General features: G+C 40.4%; 1 protein-coding gene across 1 annotated transcript in view; it reads right to left on the bottom strand.

Moving 5' to 3' along the window:
* The window catches only part of tmem132e (transmembrane protein 132E), a 367148-nt gene extending 344019 nt beyond the window's left edge, over positions 1-23129 (bottom strand). The window contains exon 1 of the mRNA XM_014197869.2: positions 21753-23129. Within this exon, the coding sequence (XP_014053344.1) occupies positions 21753-21813 (61 nt within the window). The 5' untranslated portion in view covers positions 21814-23129. The remainder of the gene's footprint in view (positions 1-21752) is intronic.
* Between the last annotated feature and the right edge of the window lie 1625 nt (positions 23130-24754).

Here is a 24754-nt window from a genome sequence, read left to right on the forward strand (position 1 = left end):
TTGTTGACCAGTACCATTTAATAAGTACCAAATAAAAAGGGAAACAGATTGTCATCTGTAGCCTCATGAAATCAGTCAAAACAAGCTCAATAACACAATATGCACACACTCCTATTGAATATGCATACACCTGTATTGTTACTAGGCCTATGCTAGATCTTGATTTAATGAGTTTATCAAGAGATGTACCATTCAAATAAATGATTACCATTACATTGTTTACCAATCAAACTACATAAAGCTAAATTGATTCATTAAACGCATACATGGTTTTGTCAAATTGACAAAATGTAATGATATTGAACTCAAGACGCCCAGCGATTGAACAGCACAGTAGCGGAATTTCTCTCTCTGGATCAAGTACCAATCTGTTACTTTTTTTGCTGTTTTATTGTTTTAGTATAGAATATCATGATGGTATTGAGTATCATGATACTAAATCTGTATCGAAGTCAAAATGCTGGTATAGTGGAGTTGGCTGCTGCAGGTATAAAATGTAGCCATGAACAAAAATAAGACTATGTTAGCTTTGTTCTCCATGATGGGTAAACAGCGTGCCTGAGGGAGCATCCATTTATATCTTGATATAAAGGCTACTTAAAGCAGAAAGGGGACATTTTCAATATGGAGACCCCTGTCGATTGCCATTAAGACCACCTCAGCTGGCATAAAATAACACTAGAAAATGTATTCATCCTTGGCCTACTTGTAGATTGAAATCATTGTGATTATGGGGTCTATCATGCAAAGGGTAATGTTCAATGCATGTAAACAATGTGTGTGCTACTTTCAGAAAAAAGTGATCATTAAGACCTCGAGCCCTTGGTGGTGGTGGGCAACATCCTCCGATTTTCAACAACTAATCGCCAATGCAGTCACAATATTCCTTCGCAATTTAGAAATGCTCACTTGTCACAGCGGGTGGCTCGCGACTATCCAACCTAACATGAAAAAGCCAGATGCGCCTTTAATGCATGTCCTTGGCAGGCATTCAAAGAACATTTTTATAATATAACCTAAAATTCTGGTTTAGTCTGTTGAAGCCATTAGCATTTAATGAGATTGAAGCCCATTACGGATCAAACCGAATTGTCAGGCACATCTGAGGGGAAAAAAAAAAAAAAACGTAATTATGGTGCTGATCGAGTAACAAAATGTGACAGTGCACTTACTCATTTGTCTCCGCAAAAAGAATAACCACGTCATTACCTATAGTGTCATGTAGCCCCATCCAACATACCACATGAAAATGATTCGCAGATGGAATATCTGCTTTAGGTTCTTTTCTGCATATTGTCCTGGTTCTGCTTAACACTAGAAGAGCCAAAACCATCATAGGGACTTAAATATCTGCCACTGTCCACCTCCGTCCTTGACTCTTCCAAAATAAGTCTATTCACACAAAGACGTTGTTAGAATTTCGATATCACAATGTAATATTTCACACATAATAATGGGATGTAGCCTAAAGACTAGTTTAAATTGACAATAGTCTGATGGGTGACAATATTATCAATTGTGAAATCCTGAATGAAGAGTGATGAACAGTGCAGCGTGTGTAGGCTAATTGACAAAGGGAACAGAGCTTATCAAAAAGCAACTTTTCTAAACATCATACACAGGTTCATGCAAGTCAAACATTGATTTATATTGCCTATCAGAAAAGGCATATGCTAAGGTTTAAAAAAAATAACATTAAATTTGGCAAACTTTCCAAATTGAGCAGATGGGCTCTTTCAAAATAACACTTTTTCAAAAAAGGCAGCATATTGCCTAGGCTAAGCACAGTCTAGTACCATAAAACTTAAATATACTATTCTGTTTGAAATACATTTTCTTATGTTCAGTGTTTAAGACCTGCCAAAATGAAATAAGAATGGATTTTAAAATGTGCTGGTTTATGGTTTTTTCTGTTTATTGTATTCTAATGTTACCTAAGACCTTCATAAATTATTATTTTTGTGATAGCATATAATAAATGTATTTATTAGACTGTTTGAATGTTAACATCAAAATTACTGGTCAAAGGTTCAGAACAGGATGGCTCGAGGCCCAGCTTTCCTAGTGTTAAAGGCTTAAATCTGAACCGTGAATTATTTTATTCTGGCCCATATACTCTCAGGTTAAGAAACCGGACTAAAAAGGTCTAAAATACTGAACTTTGTTTAATTTGACCCACTGACTAACAAAAAGTAAAGGATGTTGGTTTAACAAAAAAAATCCTATAATTCCCAATGGATACATGTGGGCTGGATTGAGACTGCAGCGTGGTAGCTATAGTCCATATTCACAGTGTCAGTGTGCTCTGTGTAAATGGGCTAGTGGTAGGAGGTGTACCAAGCAAACACAGATCATGACTTCGAAAACACTTCCACCTCAGCCATGTTATGCAGCGGACAGTGAAAGCACTCTCAGACAATCAATTCACAGAAGAAGGACAGCTCAGACATACCACAGGACTAGTAAACATGGTAGATATTCAAAGCTAACAGATCAGAGATACCCAATGTCACCTTGTCTGCTTGATAACAGAGATGATTAGATATAGATAGATAGATAGATAGATAGATAGATAGATAGATAGATAGATAGATAGATAGATAGATAGATAGATAGATAGATAGATAGATAGATAGATAGATAGATAGATAGATAGATAGATAGATAGATAGATAGATAGATAGATTTATTAATGGCTTAGTCATGCTTGACAGCATTCTGAAGGCATTTAAGACTAGACCTATAGTTTCGTCATATTTCTGTGAAATATGACCGGGTTGGGGGGGTAAGAGAGCGGTAGTTCAAAAAGCGCAAGATGAACCAGACATTAACACCATTCTATAGGTTGGCCATGAGATCTTCCTGTACATAACTAAACATCTCAGATTCAATGTAAAGCAAATATCCTTTGTCATGATCTTCCAGTTGGTGCCAATCATTATTTAATAAAAAAGGTCCAGTGCAGTCAAAAACTTCATTTCAAATGTGTGTGCGCTAAGGTATATACTTCCACACAATAAGGTTAATCACAGACCACACCCAGACAGTCCTAACAAAGTTCTTGCTTGAGAAATTTATATTTGCTAAGAAACAATCACAATAGTAGTTAATTGTTACCCAGAAATGATTTGATATTGACATAAAAAAAAGGGTTGCATTGGACCTTTAACAGAAACCGATGGCATTGCATGCATGTTCAGGAGAGACTTTCAATGCCTCCTCACATTACTAATCAACCACTGACAGAGGATTTAGGGAGACATATAATAAACTGGCATCTTTCATAACATGGCTCATACACCGGTCTTCTTTGGATGCGTGCTGACATATTTCGGTGCAATAAATACTTTCACCGTCAAAATTAATAGTTGTTCCCGACAGAACAGGAGAGGTCTGATCCCGTCCAAGACAAACACATATTCATATAATGCAAAGTAGTTGATAAGATTAATCTTAGTATGTACTATGACAGAGAAAAGGGTGTTGGGGCTGTGAGGACATTTGTCAATGTTCTTTTTAAGTCACCCCTACCTAAATAAGCCTGCATTGGAATATCAATAGTGTGATAAATCTATTTTATTCGTGAACCAGTTTCATTTACAACCTTTCACCCTGCTTCACATGTATGTTCTTACACTGGAAATGGAGAAAACACATTTATTTTAAACATCTATTTTTGGCTAATCTTAGACAACAATCATTCTATACTGAACAAAAATAAAACGCAACACGTAAAGTTTGTCCCATGTTTCATGAGCTGAAATAAGAGATCCCAGACATTTTCCATACACACAAAAATCGTATCGCTCTAAAATGTTGTGGACAAATTTGTTTACATCCCTGTTAGCAAGTTCGGTAGGCTACTAATGCTCACTAACCGCCTGGTACTCTGCACTCTATTGTCCCTCTAATCACTCCGACATCAATGCAATCGAATTAAACACTTCATGAGAGCCCATGAGCTCATGTTGCACAACATTTCTATAGGCTATGCAATTGCGTGAGAAAACAGAGCGATTGCCTCCATTTAAAAAAAATGTTTTTACCTTTACTTAACTAGGCAAGTCAGTTAAGAACAAATTCTTATTTTCAATGACGGCCTAGGAACAGTGGGTTAACTGCCTTGTTCAGGGGCAGAACAACAGATTTGTACCTTGGGGATTTGAACTTGCAACCTTTCGGTTGCTAGTCTAACGCTCTAACCACTAGGCTACGCTACTGCCCCATTAAAAAGAGGATTCCATCAGCTTTCTATAGGCTAGGCCTACTATATTTATTTCTCAACCTTCCTAATATTAGGCACATTGCTTCCCTTTAAAAACAGGAGTATAGCCTACCTGGCTGGCATGACAATGAACCACGGGAAAAGCCTTCTCCATTCGCTATTTAAGTGCATAGATTACATTTTTTCCCCCCACTGCCCCTGGTGAGACAGGTGCATGATAATGGTCCATTCTAAATCCAAACAAATGTCATACATTATTTAGTATATGTAAAGATTAAATCAAGAACAGTCTGATGGGTGAAAATAATCAGCGCATGCCCAGCTTAAGTCAAACAGTGCATGCTTTTTTTGCGACTTTTCAAATCATAGTCGCACACCTCATGTAGCCTAGCCCATATGCCTAAATGTTTTGATAAGGTTTGTATCACAACTAAAGTGACAAAATAACTTAAAATGAAGCACAAATCTGCTTTACAATGGGTGTAGAGTGAGTTTCAAGTTTGGGGAAGTTCATTTTCACCATAAAAATGTACCTTTATAATAAAAGTATTACATGCATAATCCCATTTGTGGTCACTTGAGAATTGTGTTTTCCTGCAAATGGAAGCTTCGAGTTTATAGCCTACTGCCGTGTGCACATTGCTGCGCTATTAATTTGGGATCTATCGTATCCCACAACTGTCCCAGACAAGGTTTGGAATATTTATTTCTCGCAAAGAAAAAGGTCAACTTTTGTACTATGGGGGATAGTAGATTGCCCTAGGCTAGTGCTTTTGCTGTACGTTAGGCCTACTCATCTTGTTGGCTGACGAAAAGTAAATATGGACAGTACTTCCAACATCTTCAATATGCGCCTCGGAATAAGGACGCGCGCAGTTGCGTCCCCGATGTGTTGGTCTACAGGTCTACACTTGTAGCCTGTGAGAAAGACCAGATCATGTGGGGAGAAAATAATTTTAATGATTATATTCAGCCCAATGGCACAACAGCCACAAAAGGCAAGGTTTTTATTTTAGGGGGATTATGGCCACACAAAAGGGGATGCAGCCCGGAAATTCAATGCATTATCAAGTGCTTGTCAAATTGTGAACGAGAGTGATGAAGTAGGTGCAGCCTGCGCAAAACAACAAAGCAGAGCTCTTGCCTTACATGCAACTTTTTTCAAATCATTAAAAGTTGCATCATGCAGCCTTTAAATGTATTAAAAATTAAAATATATAGCCCAACATTTGTATCACAACTAAAGTTACATAAATAACTTTAAATTAAGCATATAGGAGTGCCTGTTTCTTTGTTAACCGATCAACACAGAATAGCCGCATGTGCGCACTCCCTCAAATCGTTTGTAGAAAATATCCTTTCTATTTTATTCAGCTATGTTCAATTGTATTCTTCATAATATAAAATAATGCCACGGAATTCTCTGCTAAATGAACTAGTGTAGTCCACAGCCATATGGAATAGCCAGACCAAGGCCTAACATAAGGTCAACACAGAGTATGCTATTCTGTTCTTCTGAAATAGACATTTTCTTCATATCATGTTTCTTTAGACCTGTCTAAAATAATGAATTATTGTGATGTGTAGGCTATATTACATGGATGTAGACTTTTTAAAATGTAAATGTCTGCATCAGTGGCTTGTATGCTATGCATGGAAGGCAGGAGATGCTAAGTGTTTGTTAATTAAACGGTCAATTTCCGTCAGACAGGCAGTTCATTTGCTTGACAATCACCGGCTGACAAATTCATGACTGCCACAGCAAAACCCATGACCTAAATAATCTGGCTTCTTCACCTGCAGGATCGTCTGAGACCAGCCACTCAGACAGCAGATGAAAATGTGAGTTTGCACAACCGAAGAATTTCTGCACAAACTGTCAGAAAACATCTCAGAGAAGCTCATTCCGCATGCTCGTCATCCTCAGAGTCTTGACCTGACTGCAGTTCGTAACTGACTTTAGGGGGCAAATGGCCACTGGCACGCTGTAGAAGCATGCTCTTCATATGATGAATCTCAGTTTCAAACGTACTGGGCAGATGGCAGACAGCGTGAATGGCGTTGTGTGGCCAAGCGGTTTGCTCGTGTCAACGTTGTGAACAGTGCCTCATGGTGGCGTGCAGTTATGGTATGGGCATGCATAAGCTACGGACAACGAACACAAAGCCAAACCTTGACCCAGAAAATATTTTTTTTTTTAAATAATAAAAAATACAAATACATAAATAAAATTAAAATAAATAAATTTTAAAACAAAAAATAAATAAATCGGCCTATATCGAATCTCCCATTCCTCTCAAAGATTTTAGAAAAAGCTGTTGCGCAGCAACTCATTGCCTTCCTGAAGACAAACAATGTATACGAAATGATTCAGTCTGGCTTTAGACCCCCTCATAGCACTGAGACTGCACTTGTGAAGGTGGTAAATGACCTTTTAATGGACAGAGTTTGCGCCAGATGAGTGATCCCTTAGTGGAATTGCTTTTGACAGCTTCGCCTCCACTGGCCAAGGCGAGAGTAAATATCCCTAGCAATGGGAGGCAATACCAACCAATGGCTTCAGGGTTCCCTCTTGCAGGGAATAGATTGCAAAATCTAGTGACTTTGCAGACCAGTAAAACCATTTAATTGAGTGTCAGTCAGTCTAGGGTCAGTCTGTTATATCTGGAGTATTTCTCCTGTCTTATCCGGTGCCCTCTGTGAATTTAAGTATGCTCTCTTTCTTTCTCTCTCTCGGAGGACCTGAGCCCTAGGACCATGCCTCAGGACTACCTGGCATGATGACTCCTTGCTGTCCCCAGTCCACCTGGCCGTGTTGCTGCTCCAGTTTCAACTGTTCTGCCTGCGGCTATGGAACCCTGATCTGTTCACCGGACGTGCTACCTGCCCCAGACCTGCTGTTTTCAACTCTCTAGAGACAGCAGGAGCGGTAGAGATACTCTCAATGATCGGCTATGAAAAGCCAACTGACATTTACTCTTGAGGTGCTGACTTGTTGCACCCTCAACAACTGTGATTATTATTATTATTTGACCATGCTGGTCATTTATGAACATTTGAACATCTTGGCCATGTTCTGTTATAATCTCCACCCGGCACAGCCAGAAGATGACTGGCCACCCCTCATAGCCTGGTTCCTCTCTAGTTTCTTCCTAGGTTTTGGCCTTTCTAGGGAGTTTTTCCTAGCCACCGTGCTTCTACACCTGCATTGCTTGCTGTTTGAGGTTTTAGGCTGGGTTTCTGTACAGCACTTTGAGATATCAGCAGATGTAAGAAGGGCTATATAAATAAATGTGATTTGATGATTTGAGTGTGTGTGATGTAGTGCTTCCCTCTTTGTGCAGTACCTGGGGTGGAAGGGCGCATCCTAACCCTGAGTGACCCTGAGTGGGAGAGAACAATATAAATATTTACAGTAGCTTCAGAAAGTATTCACACCTCTTGACTTTTTCCACAATTTGTTTCCTTACAGCCCACATTTATTTATTAAAAATGTAGATTGTGTCACTGATCTACACACACAAATACCCCATAATGTCAATGTGGAATTGTTAAGCAATTTTTTACAAATTAATAAAAAATTCAAAGCTGAAATGTCTTGAGGCAATAAGTACTCAACCCCTTTGTTATGGCAAGCCTAAACTTCAGGATAAAAACATTTGCTTAACAAGTCAGATAAACATGATTTTTGAATGACTACCCATCTCTGTACCCCACACATACAGGTAATTGTAAGGTCCCTCAGTCGATCAATGAATTTCAAGCACAGATTCAACCACAAAGACCAGGGAGGTTTTCCAATGCCTCGCAAAGAAGGGCACCTATGGGTAGATGGGAATATCACTGAGCATGGTGAAGTTATTCATTACACTTTGGATGGTGTATCAATACACCCAGTCACTTCAAAGGTGTCCTTCCTAAAATCGGTTGATGGAGAAGGAGACCGCTCAGTGATTTCACCAGGAGGCAAATGGTGACTAAAACAGTTAAGAGTTTAAATGGCTGTGATAGGAGAAAACAGAGGATGGACAAACATTGTAGTTACCCCACAATATTAACCTAATTGACAGAGCGAAAAGGAAGCCGGCATAGAATAATAATATTCAAAAACATGCATCCTGTTTGCAATAATGCACTAAATACTGCAAATAATGTAGCAAAGAAATTCACTTTTTCCCCCAAATACAACACATTTTTTGTGGTAAATCCAACATCAAAGTACCACTATTCTATTTTCAAGCATGGTGGTGGCTGCATCATGTTATGGGTATGCTTGTCGTCAGCAAGGACTAGGGAGTTTTTAGGATAAAAAAAATTAATGGAATAGAGCTAAGCACAGGCAACGTCCTAGAGGAAAACCTGGTTCAGCCTGCTTTCCAACAGACAAATCCACCTTTCAGCAGGAGAATAACCTGAAACACAAGGCCAAATATACACTAGAGAGTTACCTACCAAGACGACATTCAATGTTCCGGAGTAGCCAAGTTATAGTTTGACTTAAAATCTACTTGAGAATCTATGGCAAGACTTGAAAATGGCTGTCTAGCGATGATCAACCACCAACATTACAGAGCTTGAAGAATATTGTACAATCCAGGTGTAGAGAGCTCTTAGAGACTTACCCAGAATGACAAAAAGCTGGAATTGCTGCCAAAGGTGACTCTAACCTGTATTGACTCAGGGTGTTGATTACTTATCTAAATCAAGTGTTTTATATAGTTAGAATCTCTTCCACTGACTTTTTGGTCAACAATCCACACTAATCCCTTTAAATCCCACTTTAACAAAATGCACATAGGGAAATTGAGAGCTCCAACAGGCACAAAAACCTGTATTAGCTCTGATCTAAAAAGCAGAAATAAAAATCAGAACTCCTATTGAGACTCTTGCAAGCTTAAAAAGGGGAACTCACCTAAAAAAAACATTTGTATTTTTGTCATCAGTCCACTGTTGATACAGTCCCAAAATGTTTGTCATGTCAGTCCCGTTTTAGATACTGGACTTTCAATAATAGAAGTGCCACCAGCCACATCATCATGATGAAGCAAAATGCATTTTGGGACTGTATCAATTAGAGGTCGACCGATTATGATTTTTCAACACCGATACCGATTAATGGAGGACCAAAAAAAAATAGCCGATACCGATTACTCGGCCGATTATTTTTTTGTATTAATGACAATTACAACAATACTGAATGAACACTTATTTTAACTTAATATAATACATCAATAAAATCAATTTAGCCTCAAATAAATAATGAAACATGTTCAATTTGGTTTAAATAATGCAAAACAAAGTGTTGGAGAAGAAAGTAAAAGTGCAATATGTGCCATGTAAGAAAGCTAATGTTTAAGTGCCTTGCTCAGAACATGGGAACATATGAAAGCTAGTGGTTCCTTTTAACATTAGTCTTCAATATTCCCAGGTAAGAAGTTTTAGGTTGTAGTTATTATAGGAATTATAGGACTATTTCTCTCTATACGATTTGTATTTCATATACCTTTGACTATTGGATGTTCTTATAAGCACTTTAGTATTGCCAGTGTAACAGTATAGCTTCCGTCCCTCTCCTCGCTCCTACCTGGGCTCGAACCAGGAACACATCGACAACAGCCACCCTCGAAGCAGCGTTACCCACGTAGAGGAAGGGAAACAACTACTCCAAGTCTCAGAGCAAGTGACGTTTGAAACGCTATTAGCGTGCACCTGGCTAACTAGCTAGCCATTTCACATCGGTTACACCAGCCTAATCTTGGGAGTTGATAGGCTTGAAGGGGTGGAACGTTCCAACAGGAATCTGTTCCAAAAAACGTAAAGTAAAAAGGTTGCCAACCAACAACGCATACAAAGTAGCAACTCATACAAACCTAGCTAACTAGCTGCCGAATAGGCATCAACTCACCACGTAGCTTATTCTTAATGTTTGTCCATAGGCAAACAGACATGTGAGGACAGACATTTTTTGGAATAAACGTGATGAGTGAAAAACGCAATGAAATAGACCATGCGTTGTTTTTTGGAAACCTTGTTATTTACGAAGTTTTTGGAATAGATTCCTGTTGGAATGTTCCACAAATTATACCCACCCAGGTTGAAGTCATAAACAGTGCAATGCTTGAAGCACAGCGAAGGGCTGTTTGAATGAATGAGCCTGCTGCTGCCTACCACCGCTCAGTCAGACTGCTCTATCAAATCATAGACTTAATTATAATATAATAAACACACAGAAATACGAGCCTTAGGTCATTAATATGGTCGAATCCGGAAACTATCATCCCGAAAACAAGAGTTTTTTTCTTTCAGTGACATACGGAACCGTTCCGTATTTTATCTAATGGGTGACTAAGTCTAAATATTCCTGTTAGGCATTGATGTTTATGGTTAGGTACATTGGTGCAACGACAGTACTTTTTTCGCAAATGCGCTTGTTAAATCAACACCCGTTTGTCGAAGTAGGCTGTGATTCAATGAAAATTAACAGGCACCGCATCGATTATATGCAACGCAGGACACGTTAGATAAACTAGTAATATCATCAACCATGTGTAGTTAACATAATCACAAGTTAAGATAGAAAAATTTTTTCTATCTAAGTCTAATGCTAGCTAGCAACTTACCTTTGCTTCTTGCTGCCCTCGCGTAACAGGTAGTCAGCCTGTTAATCCTTGTGGAGTGCAATGTAAGGCAGGTGGTTAGAGCGTTGGACTGGTAACCGAAGGTTGCAAAAACGAATCCCCCCTGAACAAGGCAGGTAACCCCCGTTTCTAGGCCGTCATTGTAAATAAGAATGTGTTCTTAATCTGACTTGCCTAGTTAAATAAAAGTGATATATATATATATAAAAAAATATAAATAAATAAAAATAAAATAGGCAAATCGGTGCCTAAAAATACCGATTGTTATGAAAACTTGAAATCGGCCCTAATTAATCGGCCATTCCGATTAATTGGTCGACCTCTAGTATCAATAGATGTTTTTTAATGGAGTTCCCTTTTGACCTGAATGTTAGACCATGGCCATGTTGCAAGAGTCTCAATAGGAGTGCCAATTTAGTTTTGCCTTTTAGATCACAATTAATAAGATTACACGGACAGGTGGAGCTGATCCTAGAATTCCTACTCAGACGCCTGATACATATGACCCCTGATATATTTAAAGACCTCAGGTTAGTAGACTTGATTCAGAGACCTGCATCTCCCTCTGATGTGTTTATAAAAAATAAAAATAAATACAAAAAAGGGGTTTCTTCCAGTCTCTTGGGAAGAGGGTTCATTACAATTACTATTTTCATCACTATTCAAAGCAGAGGGATTTGAGAAACTATGGAATGTCATTGGGGAAATCACACTATGGGACTATTTTAATTGCAAACAAAGGCCTGAACATAAGCACCTTGAAAAATGAAAGGTCAGCAACTTCACGATAAAGAACAGGGGATAAAAATAACAGATGACTAACGTACCATAGGCCTCCTGAGTGGCACAGCGGTCTAAGGCACTGCATCGCAATGCTAGAGGCGTCACTACAGACCCAGGTTCAATCCCCTGGCTGTGTCGCATCTGGCCGCGACCAGGGGACCCATGAGGCAGCGCACAATTGGACCCATCATCGTTAGGGAGGGTTTGGTCAGCAGGCATGTCCTTGTCCCATCGCGATCTAGTGACTCCTTGTGGCACGCTGGACCAGTCGCCAGCTGTTCGGGGTTTTCTCCGACACATTGGTGCGGCTGGCTTCTGGGTTAAGCGAGCACTATTTCAAGAAGCAGTGCTGCTTGGCGAGGTCGTGTTTCAGGGGGGCGCACGCCTCTCCCGAGCGATGGGACAAGACTAACTATCAATTGGATATCACGAAATTGGGGATAAAAAAGGTAAAATAAATATATATTTATATTTTTTGGTCAGCATTTAGGTCCGCCTCAACGCATTTGACAGGCTTTATTCCCATTCGAGCATTAGCAGAATCTGAGACAGCAGAATCAGCGTGGTTGTTCCTGTTGACCAAACTGAGCTCCAAGGAAAATGAATTGAGATATTCAGTGTGCATGCACCTCAATGGTTCAATGCAACTGTGTGCATGACAGTCAGGGCCATTATTGATTCAATAGACCTCAACGTCAATATGTAGTCTTTCATAAAACAACCACAGCAACAACAAAAACCTCACCTTGAATATTAAACAGCGAAATCAAAAGGTAATGTACCATGGTGGTTGGATGTTTCATTACTCTGTATGAAATCTAGCCAAATCAACTTGGACAGTAAGTGTTCAAGACACTCCCCCGTATGCATCAGCTCTCTTCATTAGCAGCAACACACCTCACTCCCCCTCATCAGTACCAATAACCCCCACCTTGATAAAGGCAGGGATACCACTTTAAAAAAGCCACCACCTGCAAAAATTAGCCCTCTTTCAACCATACCAGAATGGAACTAGAGATTAATTATTGACTGAGTATGGAATGAGTGTGGTGTGTGGCCACCAACATATCTTTCGTTTTGTTATGTAGATTTATATTGTTCAGCGTTTGATGGATTGTTGTGCATATACAGTAAGTGCACTTCCCTTGTTTGCTAATTGAGTCACACCGTACCACTCAGAGTCTTCAAACTTACGAGTAAAAAAATAAAAAATAAAAATACCCTCTGCTACACACACACACACACCTTCAAATTAGTGGATTTTGCCATTTTAGCCACACCCGTTGCTGACCGGAGGATAAAGTTGAGCTCACAGCCATGTGATCTCCATAGACAAACATTGGCAGTAGAATTGACTTACAGAAGAGCTCAGTGACTTAACGCCATGCCGTCATAGGACACCACCTTTCCAACAAGTCAGTTCGTCAAATTTCTGCCCTGCTAAAGCTGCCCCGGTCAACTGTAAATTCTGTTATTGTGAAGTGGAAACCTCTAGGCGCAACGTCGGCTCAGCCGCAAAGTGGTAGGCCACACAAGCTCATAAAACGGAACAGAGTGCTAAAGCGCGTAAAAACAGCCTGTTCTCGGTTGCAACACCCCTTACTGCGTTCCGAACTGCCTCTGGAAGCAATATCAGCACAAGAACTGTTCGCCGGGAGCTTCATGAAATGTGCTTCCATGGCCGAGCAGCCGCACACCAGCCTAACAAGCTGCTCGCGTCGCGTGCGTTGCAAAATAAACGCATACATGTTATTTAAGTCATTGCACCCACACGCCAACGAGCGTCTGCGTTGACAAGCGCTAAAATAGAAGTCAGTTCTATTTGTGACACTGAACGCAGTGCAAGTCCTGCCTCTCCCATCTCTGTTTATAAAAGCATATACCCACGTGCCATCTCCTCATTGGGTATACCCACGTGGGTGATTGAAAGATGAACGGAGGTCGGTCGTTTGTGGTAATACACCTTATTAAAAAAAGATGTCAATAGCCATATAAAGTCCAAAGAAGTAAAATCCTGGAAGGAGGAGAGATGTCTAGAAACGAGTCGGTTGACTGTTATGTATGGATTAATTGTCGGATTAGAGGACCTTGTGCATTTCAGGTAAAATAACTCAACGTTTAAATCCCAGGACAAATTAGCTATTAACAGCAAGTAAGCTAAATAGGACGAATTAGCTAACAACCACAAGCTAGCTAGCTAAATTGCCATTAATGTTTAATGCTTTTCGACCGGTCCCTAAATTAATATAATTGGTTCTGAGTTTGTTCTGATATTTCAACCTGCGTGTCGTGATCATGTTTGGTGTGATGGGACACAATCAATTTGTGCACGATGGCGGACGCAGTTTGGGCATGGTGTAAGATTAACGTCAAGCATCAGCTGGTGTAAAGCTCACCGCCACTGGAGCAGTGGAAATGCATTCTCTGGAGTGAGGAATCATGCTTCACCATCTGGCAGTACGACAGACGAATCTGGGTTTAGAGGATGCCAGGGGGAACACTACCTGCCTGAATGCATAGTGCCAATTGTAAAAATTGGTGGAGGAGGAAAAATGGTCTGGGGCTGTTTCATGGTTTGGCCTAGGCCCCTTAGTTCCAGTGAAGGGAAATCTTAAAGCTACAGCATACAATGACAACTTTGTGACAACAGTTTGGGGAAGGCCCTTTCCTGTTTCAGCATGACAATGCCCCCGTGCACAAAGCAATGTCCACACAGAAATGGTTTGTCGAGATCGGTGTGGCAGAACTTCACTGGCCTGCACAGAATCCTGACCTCAACCCCATCGAACAACTTCGGGATGAATTGGAACGCTGACTGCAAGCCAGGCCTAATCGCCCAACATCAATGACCGACGTCACTAATGCTCTTTTGGCTGAATGGAAACAAGTCCCTGCAGCAATGTCCCAACATCTAGTGGAAAGCCTTCCCAGAAGAGTGGAGGCTGTTATAGCAACAAAGGGAGTACCAACTCCATATTAATGCCCATGATTTTGTAATGAGATGTTTGACGAGCAGGTGTCCACATACTTGACCATGTAGTGTATACTGCAATGTAAACTTGCGAACTTGTCACGTCTCGACTAGGACTGGCGGTCATGATATTTCGTCAGCTAGTTAATCATGCAAAAGACTGCCGGTCTCACGATAACTGACCGCTAATTAACAAACACTTTTAGCATCTCCAGGCCTCTACACATAGAAGGTGCTTCAGCCTTTGGAACATCAGGTGCATCTTGAACTGGGGACAATAAAAGGCCACTGTAAATGTGCAGTTTTGTCACACAACACAATGCCAGCAGTGTATCAAGTTGAGAGAGTGTGCAATTGGCATGCGGACTGCAGGAATGTCCACCAGAGCTTTTGCCAGAATTGAATGTTAGATTCTCTACCATAAGCCGCCGCCATCGTTTTTGATAATTTAGCATTACATCTAACCTGCCTTTAAAACCAAGGTACGTCCAACTAGCCTCACAATCGCAGCCCAAGTGTAAGGCGTCGTGTGGGCGAGTGGTTTGCGGATGACAAAGTTGTGAACAGAGTGCCCTATGGCGGCAGTAGGGTTATGGTATGGGCAGGCATAAGCTACGGACAACGAACACAATTGCATTTTATCGAAGGCAATTTGAATGCACAGAGATGCCGTGATGAGATCCTGAGGTCCGTTGTCGTGCCATTCATCCGCCACCATCACCTCATGTTTCAGCATTATAATGCACAGCCCAATGTCGCAAGGCTCTGTACACAATTCCTGGAAGCTGACGATGTCTTAGTTCTTCCATGGCGTGCATACTCAGACCTGTCTCCCCTTGAGCATGTTTGGGATCCTTTGGATCGACGTGTACGACAACATTCCACAGGACACAATCAACAGCCTGATCAACTCTATGTGAAGGAGGTGTCACGCTGCACACCAGATACTGAAAAGTTATTTTCTACACCCCTACCTTTTTTTAAACGTATCTTTGACCAACAGACGCATATCTGTATTCCCACATGTGAACTCCATAGATTAGGGCATAATGAATTTATTTCAATTGAATGGTTTCCTTCTTTGAATTGTAACTCAGTAAAGTCTTTGAAATTGTTGCATTTACATGAATGTTCAGTGTAAATTTAACAAACTGAAATAAATTGGGTACACATGGCAATTAATCCATTATTTATTTTAGGCAGGTCTAAAGAAACGAAGAAAATGTATTTTTCCGAAGAACAGAATAAGATTTGGCCTACTGTTTATCTGGCTATGCTCCATGGCATTGGCTGCAGGCTTGTTCATTTAGCAGACAAGATATGCTTTTAAGTCCCATGACATTTTTATATTTATATGATTTTATAGTAAGAAGAATAAAAACTGAACTTAGCATAATAAAAGAGGATATTTTTCCCCATTCCGGAGTGAGAGTGCACATATGAAGTGACTGTTGAGAGTTAGATTTTAGAGTTTTGGCAACTTTAGTTGTGAATGATACAACCATAGAATGCCTTCGAAATTAAAACATATGGGCTGCATGATGCGACTTGATTATTGATGATTTGAGAAAGTCGGAAAAAAAGCTCTGTTCCTTGCCTCAGGCTGCACAATCTCTCTCATCAAGAGATCCTATTTTCACCTATCGGACTATTCTCTTGTACTAATATGTAAAATTAGTTCAGATTTATAATGGCCCATTATGAAATGGGCAGGAACAGGGGCAAGAAAAAAAAGACACGTCATCCATAAGCACTCGAATGGAGGCCACTTTCTCGACGGTTCGTTTAACTCGCGTCAGGTACGCTCTTCTGGTCATTTCGTTGCGCGACAGGTGATATTCCACCAAAACTTTGTATACCATAGGCTGCCCAACCTTGTTCCTGCAGCTACTGAGTGCTTCATTTGGGATCCAAGTGAAATCTGTTCAGGAACATCGATAGTAACATGTTTTCACAGCAAAACAAATTTCATTAAACTGTTGACAGTCCCTCTCTCTACGCGCTGGAGAAAGGAATGAAGGAGAGAGGGGGAGATGGAAACACACAGTGGTGAGATTCTGTAGCTAAAGGTAATGTGTCAGCCTATTACAAAAATATACTGAACAGTTCATAAGGAAATAAGTCAATTGAAATAAATGAAGCCCTAATCTGTGGATTTCAAATCACTTCGAATAAAGATATGTATCTGTTGGTCACAAATACCTTAAATTTAGGGGCGTGGATCAGAAAACCAGTTAATAGCTGGTGTGACCACTATTTGCCTCATTACACATCTCCTTCCCAAAGAGTTGATAAGGCTGTTGATTATGGCCTGTAGAAGGTTGTCCCACACCTCTTCAATGGCTGTGCAAACTGCTGGATATTGGCGGGAACCGGAACTTGATGTCGTGCACGGTGATCCAGAGCATCCCAAACATGCTCAATGGGTAACATGTCTGGTGACTACGCAGGCCATGGAAGAACTGGGACATTTTCAGCTTCCAGGAATTGTGTTTCAGCCTAGCTCAATGCTTTCTCTGGTGGCGGGGAAGCCAGCAGAAAATACGGAGCATAGGGGTTGGTATTGTTCTCTAGTTGTGCAATGATTGGCTCAGGGTGTCGCTCATGGGACACTACGTCACCACTAAATCTACGGGGAGAGCTAGAAAACTCAAGCCCCTTGGGTGCTGCCATAGATTTACATTAGAAGTGCCCATCCAAGAAGGCTCAAGGTCATTGGCCACAGATACAATTACGTCAAATCTCTACCAGAGCTTTGATTGGATTGATCATGTCAACATCATACTTTAAAAATCTTAGCTAGAAAGCAGTCATCATCATGCATGAAGTCGGCAATCTACTGGCAAATCATTTTTAATCCTTGTCACATGAAGAGAAATAATGAGAAACTATAGATAAAACGTATCGGTGCTCATCAGCCATAAACATTAAAAACAAGTTGGAAATCGCTAAATTGAGTTGAATTGAGTACTAAGGCACCACTGCAGCCCCGGGTTATATCCCAGGATGTGTTACAGCCGGCCGTGACACCCATGGGACGGCGCATAATTGGCCCAGCATCATCCGAGTTAGGGGAGGGTTTGGCCGGCCAGGATGTCCTCGTTTCATCGTGCTCTAGCGACTCGTGGCGGGCCGGTCGATCGACTTCGGTCGTCAGTTTCCTCCAACACATTGATGCGGCTGGCTTCTGGGTTAAGCGGACAGTGTGTCAATAAGTAATGCGGCTTAGCTCTCGACTTTCGTCGAGTCCATAGGGGAATTGCAGCGGTGAGAGAAGATCGTAACTACCAATTGGATATCACGAAAGAGGGGGTAACCCCATTGGCCAGAAAAGTTTGAATACATTGGCCATGCTGTCAGTCCAGCATGACTTCTGTCGTGTTCAAAACAACTGTAAACTCGGATCTGGGAAATCTCAGACTTCAGTGAGTTCAAGAAAACTGGGAACACAGATTAAACTAGCTCTGATGCGGGAAATAATTTTGAACGGTCAAACAACCCTAAATTCCAAGAGCCCACAAGAAGGACCGCCATGCCACCTTCCTCTTCACATGAGCACAGCACAACAAGGGGAGTCCAAAAATGTATTGTATGCTGCTGCATTATGTAATATGCCAGGAATATATCTATACTGTAGATAAGAAAGTAATACTAAGTGTATGTTGTGTAGTAAACTGTTAGTAGCCCATGTGCCTCACCCTAATAATTTGGTCTATTTTCACCTCTTAAATTTTACCTACTGTTCTGACTTGTTGGTGCACATTTAGCCTATAGCCTTAGAGAAATGTCATCATCAAATATTAAGATAAAAGCTTTCATTGTCTGCTTATATGCCCCCTTTATTTATCCTATGGTTCTGACTTGGTGTACAGGGAGAATACTGTAAGAATGGTCTATGTTCTTTTGTCATACATTTCAAAAGTGCTGAACAAAGTTTTCTTGACTATATCCATCCTAGCTCGCTCATTAATGTCTTAATCGAAATTACGGATTGCAGTAAATTGCAGTAAATGAGGCTGAATGAACTGTTTCGCTGCCAGACAAGACTCCGCTGATAGCCAGGTGTAGCAGTCGTAAGGTGTTGGGAATGCTGTCGGGACAGCTTTATGTAAGCCTACCAGTTTGTCAGCACTGTTTGTCACAGTTATAGTGCAATTCAAGTATTGTGTAGTGGCTTTGCTGGCATTCATCAGAAAACATTTGAGTTTGCCCCACCAAGATTTACATGTTAAATCGCCACTGCAAAGATGCAATGTGAATTAAAAAGTAGACTCCGCTCCTCAGATTCTCCTGTAGTGGTAATGGGGCCTTAAACCTTTGTTTGATCAAGTGCATTTCCTTTGTTGTCCATGTGACCACCTGATACAGACAATGTGTTTCTCTGATCCTAGTTAAACCACCATACATCAACTGTCTACTGTGACATAATTTGAAGCCTGCAAAGACCAAGATCAAAACCTGATTTAATAAAAGGGTCAAAAGACTACCCTCTTACAGACATACTCATTGCGTTGCCTTCCACCCATCCTACCCAGACTAAACTATATATATATATATATATATATATCTATCTGCCTGGTCCCCAGGCTCAATTGCACTTGAAAGGGCTGTGTCTTAAAATGGAGGCGGGAGAGGGAGCGAGCCAGCTACAGCTGTATTAAATGGGACTTTGAAAAATTGTTTAAATTGCCAATCAAAATTAATGTTCTATCACATCAACCATATTATTTTAGGGATGCCCAATTGAGTTCGGGCATGTGAAAACTACAGTATTTATAAGATGCGTACTTTGAGATTTTGCTAACTAATTTCCTTGTTTAACACTAGAACCGCTTTATTATTTTAAAAATTACTCCACCATTTTTAAGTCACGCCCCCCTGCATCCTTCACGTTTCCTAAATAAGTCTATAAATACACTGTTGGTGTAATAATCATAATATCACAAACAGAACTAGAGTTATAACCAGTTTCAGGAGGGCATGTCATTTTTTCTTTATGCCCCCCTCCCCCCATTGCCCCTCACAACAGTAGGGCCCGCTGCAGCTCCTTCCTCCTAGAGTTTAAAGTGCCCAGCTGATAATCACCTCGAGTATTGCCTCAAAACTGAACCAAAACTATACTGAAACTATTTACACACATAAGAGATTAAATCAATTAAGTATGATGGGGAGAAAGGGGGAGTTGATGAGCAAGGGAAAGTGAATGATTACGTAATCACAAATTGTGAATGAAGAACAGGGCGGGCCATTCTATTGATCCATTCTAATTCTAACCTTAAAAATGGTATGTACCCTATATTAGTCCACCGAATCAAAGCCGTCTACAGTGAGCGTGCGCAATTGTACATGCTGAACGGCTATCAATATCTGGGAAAATATCCACATCAGGCAGCAGGTGAGCGAGTGTTGGAGAATGTGGTGATGAGGCTAGTGAAACCTTATGGTGGCAAGGGGAGAAATGTCACCATGGAAAATTTCACTTCATTATCATTGGCGAACAAGTTGCTTGAGAAGAAAACAAGTCTGGCCAGCACCATAAACAAAGTGAGATGGAGCTACCTCCCTTTGCGCAAAATAAGGCACCTGCAGAGCCGTTGTCCAATGGTGCTGAAGAATGACAAGACAATGGGGACACAAAGAACCGGTGACTATTACGCACTACAACGAAACAAAAGGTTTGTCAAAGTGTGTCAAGCAAGTGAAAGTTAGCAAAATTGTCTCAACTGTTAGGACAAGGGATAACAGCTAAATGAAATCCAAATGGTGCCATTGTGTAAAGATGCACGCAACAATTAACTATTTGACTGCTTTCATCAACACTTCTAGTCATAATTCCATTATCGCTTTTGTGCTGAGTTTCACTATTTATCAAGAACACTTGGCACTTATGTTTAGGCTACTGATGTTTTCATAATTTGACCGTGTCTTTTGACCTTGCATCTTGGTGGTTGGGGTATGTTTTTTTTTATAGTTATAAAAAAATTAAGCTGTTACCGTGTTATAACACAAACGCTTTCTGTTTCATAGTTGTGACAATGGCACACCAGAAATAAAATTGATTGAACACTTGAATTTTGGCATTTGTGATTTTTTTGTTCTTACATATAGCCAACAGTAACAAACTAAAGAAAATGCTAGTGTTATCTGAAATAAAATAAAGATTAGAATACAATGTTACCCAAGGCCTTCATAAAAACAATAAAATTATTATTTTTGCAATATGAAATGTTTTAATTACACTGTTAGAATGTTGCAGTCAGAATAACTTGAAGGGGGGGGGAGAGACTGTCGAGGCCCAGCGGTTCTAGTGTTAAATGACTTGCATTGCTCACGCTTTGAAGTCCACAATGTAGGGGAGGTTCTAAGAGTTGCGCTAATGGTGATGCCATAGCCTCCTCATGCCATAGCCTCCAGCACTTAAGAGCGTTGGGCCAGTAACCGAAAGGTTGCTGGTTCAAATACCAGAGCAGACTATGTGAAAATCTGTCTATCTGCCCTTGAGCAAGGCACTTAACCCTAATTTTGTCCATCTGGTGTGACAAAACATTTTATATATTTATTAAACCTCACGGTTCGACAGAGCCGGTTGGAAGACAAAATTACCTCAAAATACACAACAAATAGGAGGAAGAACAGCAAATTGTTGATCATATTCTTATTATGGTTAAAGAAAACTGTATTCATTAATCTAAGTGTGGCAAGCTACACAGCCCTGCTCCCCACCTTGTGGAGAGATGTGTGTGGACCATATAGACCCTCAAAACTACACTGGCCCTGGTCCATTCATTGCAAATGAAAGCATACAACTAACTGGTTGTATACCTCACATGCATGAATAATTTAACCATAAACTATAAAATAGACAATTAACATTGTGGAATAAAACCTTCGGTCCTGTGCATGTCAAGAAGAGTTAAATTGGCACACTTCCTCAGTGCATCAATTGGGTCCTATATGGCGTGTGGAGATTATAAACAATCAGAATTAAAGACGCCACTTCTGCTGTATTTGCTGCTTTCTTGGAATCGCATCTCACTTGACATAGCCTACAACATACACCAGTCATGATCGAACATAGGCTTATCATTCTGGCGAATAGCCTAGGCTATTGCACGTCGCTCGGTTAGGCACTTACCATTTGAAATTAACACCACACAGAGCAGCAGAGTTCCTTTGCAAGATGGTAAAATTGACATCGTAGATATCTCGGTAAATCCAGTAAGAAATCGTGAATACAGGAGTCTTCAAATATACCTTCCGACCGGTGTTTGCCTATGGCAGGTTCTTCGAGAGTCAAGTTCAATTGTTTACAATATGTGGTGGTGTAGCCTTACTGAATCGGTCTATGTCAAATCTGACAATTGTCTGATTGGCTTTATGATAAAACGCAAGGCATGACGAAGACGTCTTCTCTTTATAAAGGAGCACCAAGCGTCATAAGAAAGTTACAGGTATCCGGATTAAGTGGCTCAATTGCGCCCTTAATTAAGCATTCCACAATGTATGTTCCAAATATGAAGCCAAGTCGACTGGTTAATAAATTCAACAAATGCGCAATTGTTCACAAATACTTGGCAAACAAATATACTATTTGATGTTGAATTCCTCCGCGCTGAGTAGGATAAAGGCTGAGAGAGTTGATGGTATAAATTGATGTGCCTGAGATACAACACTGATTCACTTAACCTACAGAAAGATAAACGTAGTGTTTTTCAAACGGTCCTAAAACTGGACAGCGGTTGATTTCCACGACGGGGCAATTTGTTTTTTATAAAAAAATCAAATAAAATAAAAACAACCAAAGCCGGATGTAACAACTTAGCCAACAGACGCGATGAATGGAGAGTCCGTCCGTCGGTCTTCACTGTGCGGTAGGCAACACGGGCTCGGGTTCAAAGACGGGTGGGTGCCTTTTGTCGGCTGCCTCCTGCCTTTATTAAAAAGTTCTCCAGAGCACAGGTAAGCAAAAATGGAAATTCTAGGATTAAAAGGCTATACTAAAAAGAAACTCGAATAATATTGGATAGGCTGTGAGATTCCGCGTTTCCAAAACTATCACAGCGTTTCCCAACCCAAGTCACTGATGATTCATGCAGTGATTTGATAGTTCATCTAGTTGCCAGATTTTAAACGGCAGTCCACGTACCACGTTTCGATGTTAGGCTACCTATATATTTCTTCTACACGTCCTCAGACACAAGAATGTTGACCATAGTTATTGAATCTGCGGCAGTAGTCCAAATCCATCCCCTCACTGTGGTCAAAAACTCACGGGCAGTTCGACTTGATTGTTTCGCACTATCCTGCTCAGCGTTGACCATTTACGCTTTCGTTGCCGCTCGTCTGGTTAAGGGAATAAAGGGAAATTGCTAATACATACTCCTCGTATGCGTTGTGTCCGGTAAAGCAGATTTTAACAGTAAAAAGGCGACTTTCTCAAAGGCAGTTGCTACAGAGATCGCTCTCCCTCGGTCTGAGGATTCCACACGCACAGCTGAAAGTGGCATGAACCAAATTTCAATCACGTGGTACCCTCATCAGACCTCAGTCTGACGCACACAATGCACCGTTTATTCAATGAGATGTACAGTGTGCATGTGTAGCCTATCATGTATTTTTTTCAAATCAATTTGTGAATTAGTGAATTAGTATCGAAAACATTTCGACAATTCTTATAACATGTTACATGTAGCCTATTCATTCCTTGTTGAGCCATAAGCAAATGTAGGCTATTGATTAAATCCGAAATTCCAGGTGAGCAACGTGGTCTCAGGGAATGTCGTATTAAAACCTGTTGGGGCTAGAGGGCACTTTCTGCCCAGCCGGATAAAAAACGTACCCGATTTAAACTGGTTACTACTCTTGCCCAGAAACGAGAATATGCATATAATTAGTAGATTTGGATAGAAAACACTCTAAAGTTTCTAAAACTGTTTGAATGGTGTCTGTGAGTATAACAGAACTCATATGGCAGGCCAAAACCTGAGAAGATTCCATACAGGAAGTGCCCTGTCTGACAATTTCTTCTCCTTCTGTGGCATCTCTATCGAAAATACAGCATCTGTGCTGTAAAGTGACATTTTAAGGCTTCCATTGGCTCTCAGAAGGCGCCAGAAAGTGGAATGACATCTCTCCAGTCTCTGGGCGAAAACAGCAGGAGATTTTGTGAGTGGTCAGGCTGAGAACAATGACACTGGAGATGTGCGTTCATATGAATTCTCCATGTTTTTCTTTCTCTCTTTGAATGAATACGTCGCCCGGTTGGAATATTATCGCTATTTTACGAGAAAAATAGCATAACAATTTATTTTAAACAGCGTTTGACATGCTTCGAAGTACGGTAATGGAATATTTTGATTTTTTTTGTCACGAAATGCGCTCGCGTGTGACCCTTCGGATACTGACCTGAACGCACAAACAAAACGGAGCTATTTGAATATAACTATGGATTATTTTTTTGGAACCAAAACAACATTTGTTGTTGAAGTAGAAGTCCTGGGAGTGCATTCTGACAAAGAACAGCAAAGGTAATCCAGTTTTTCTTATAGTAAATCTGAGTTTGGTGAGTACCAAACTTGGTGGGTGTCAAAATAGCTAGCCTGTGATGGCCGGGCTATCTAATCAGAATATTGCAAAATGTGCTTTCACCGAAAAGCTATTTTAAAATCGGACACCGCGATTGCATAAAGGAGTTCTGTATCTATAATTCTTAAAATAATTATGTTTTTTGTGAACGTTTATCGTGAGTAATTTAGTAAATTCACCGGAAGTGTTCGGTGGGAATGCTAGTTCTGAACGTCACATGCTAATGTAAAAAGCTGGTTTTTGATATAAATATGAACTTGATTGAACAAAACATGCATGTATTGTATAACATAATGTCCTAGGAGTGTCATCTGATGAAGATCATCAAAGGTTAGTGCTGCATTTAGCTGTGGTTTTGGTTTTTGTGACATTATATGCTAACTTGAAAAATGGGTGTCTGATTATTTCTGGCTGGATACTCTCCTGACATAATCTAATGTTTTGCTTTCGTTGTAAAGCCTTTTTGAAATCGGACAGTGTGGTTAGATAAAGGAGAGTCTTGTCTTTAAAATGGTGTAAAATAGTCATATGTTTGAAAAATTGAAGTTTTCG

The sequence above is a fragment of the Salmo salar genome, chromosome ssa04, assembly GCF_905237065.1.
Source record: "Salmo salar chromosome ssa04, Ssal_v3.1, whole genome shotgun sequence".
Taxonomy (NCBI): Eukaryota; Metazoa; Chordata; class Actinopteri; order Salmoniformes; family Salmonidae; genus Salmo; species Salmo salar.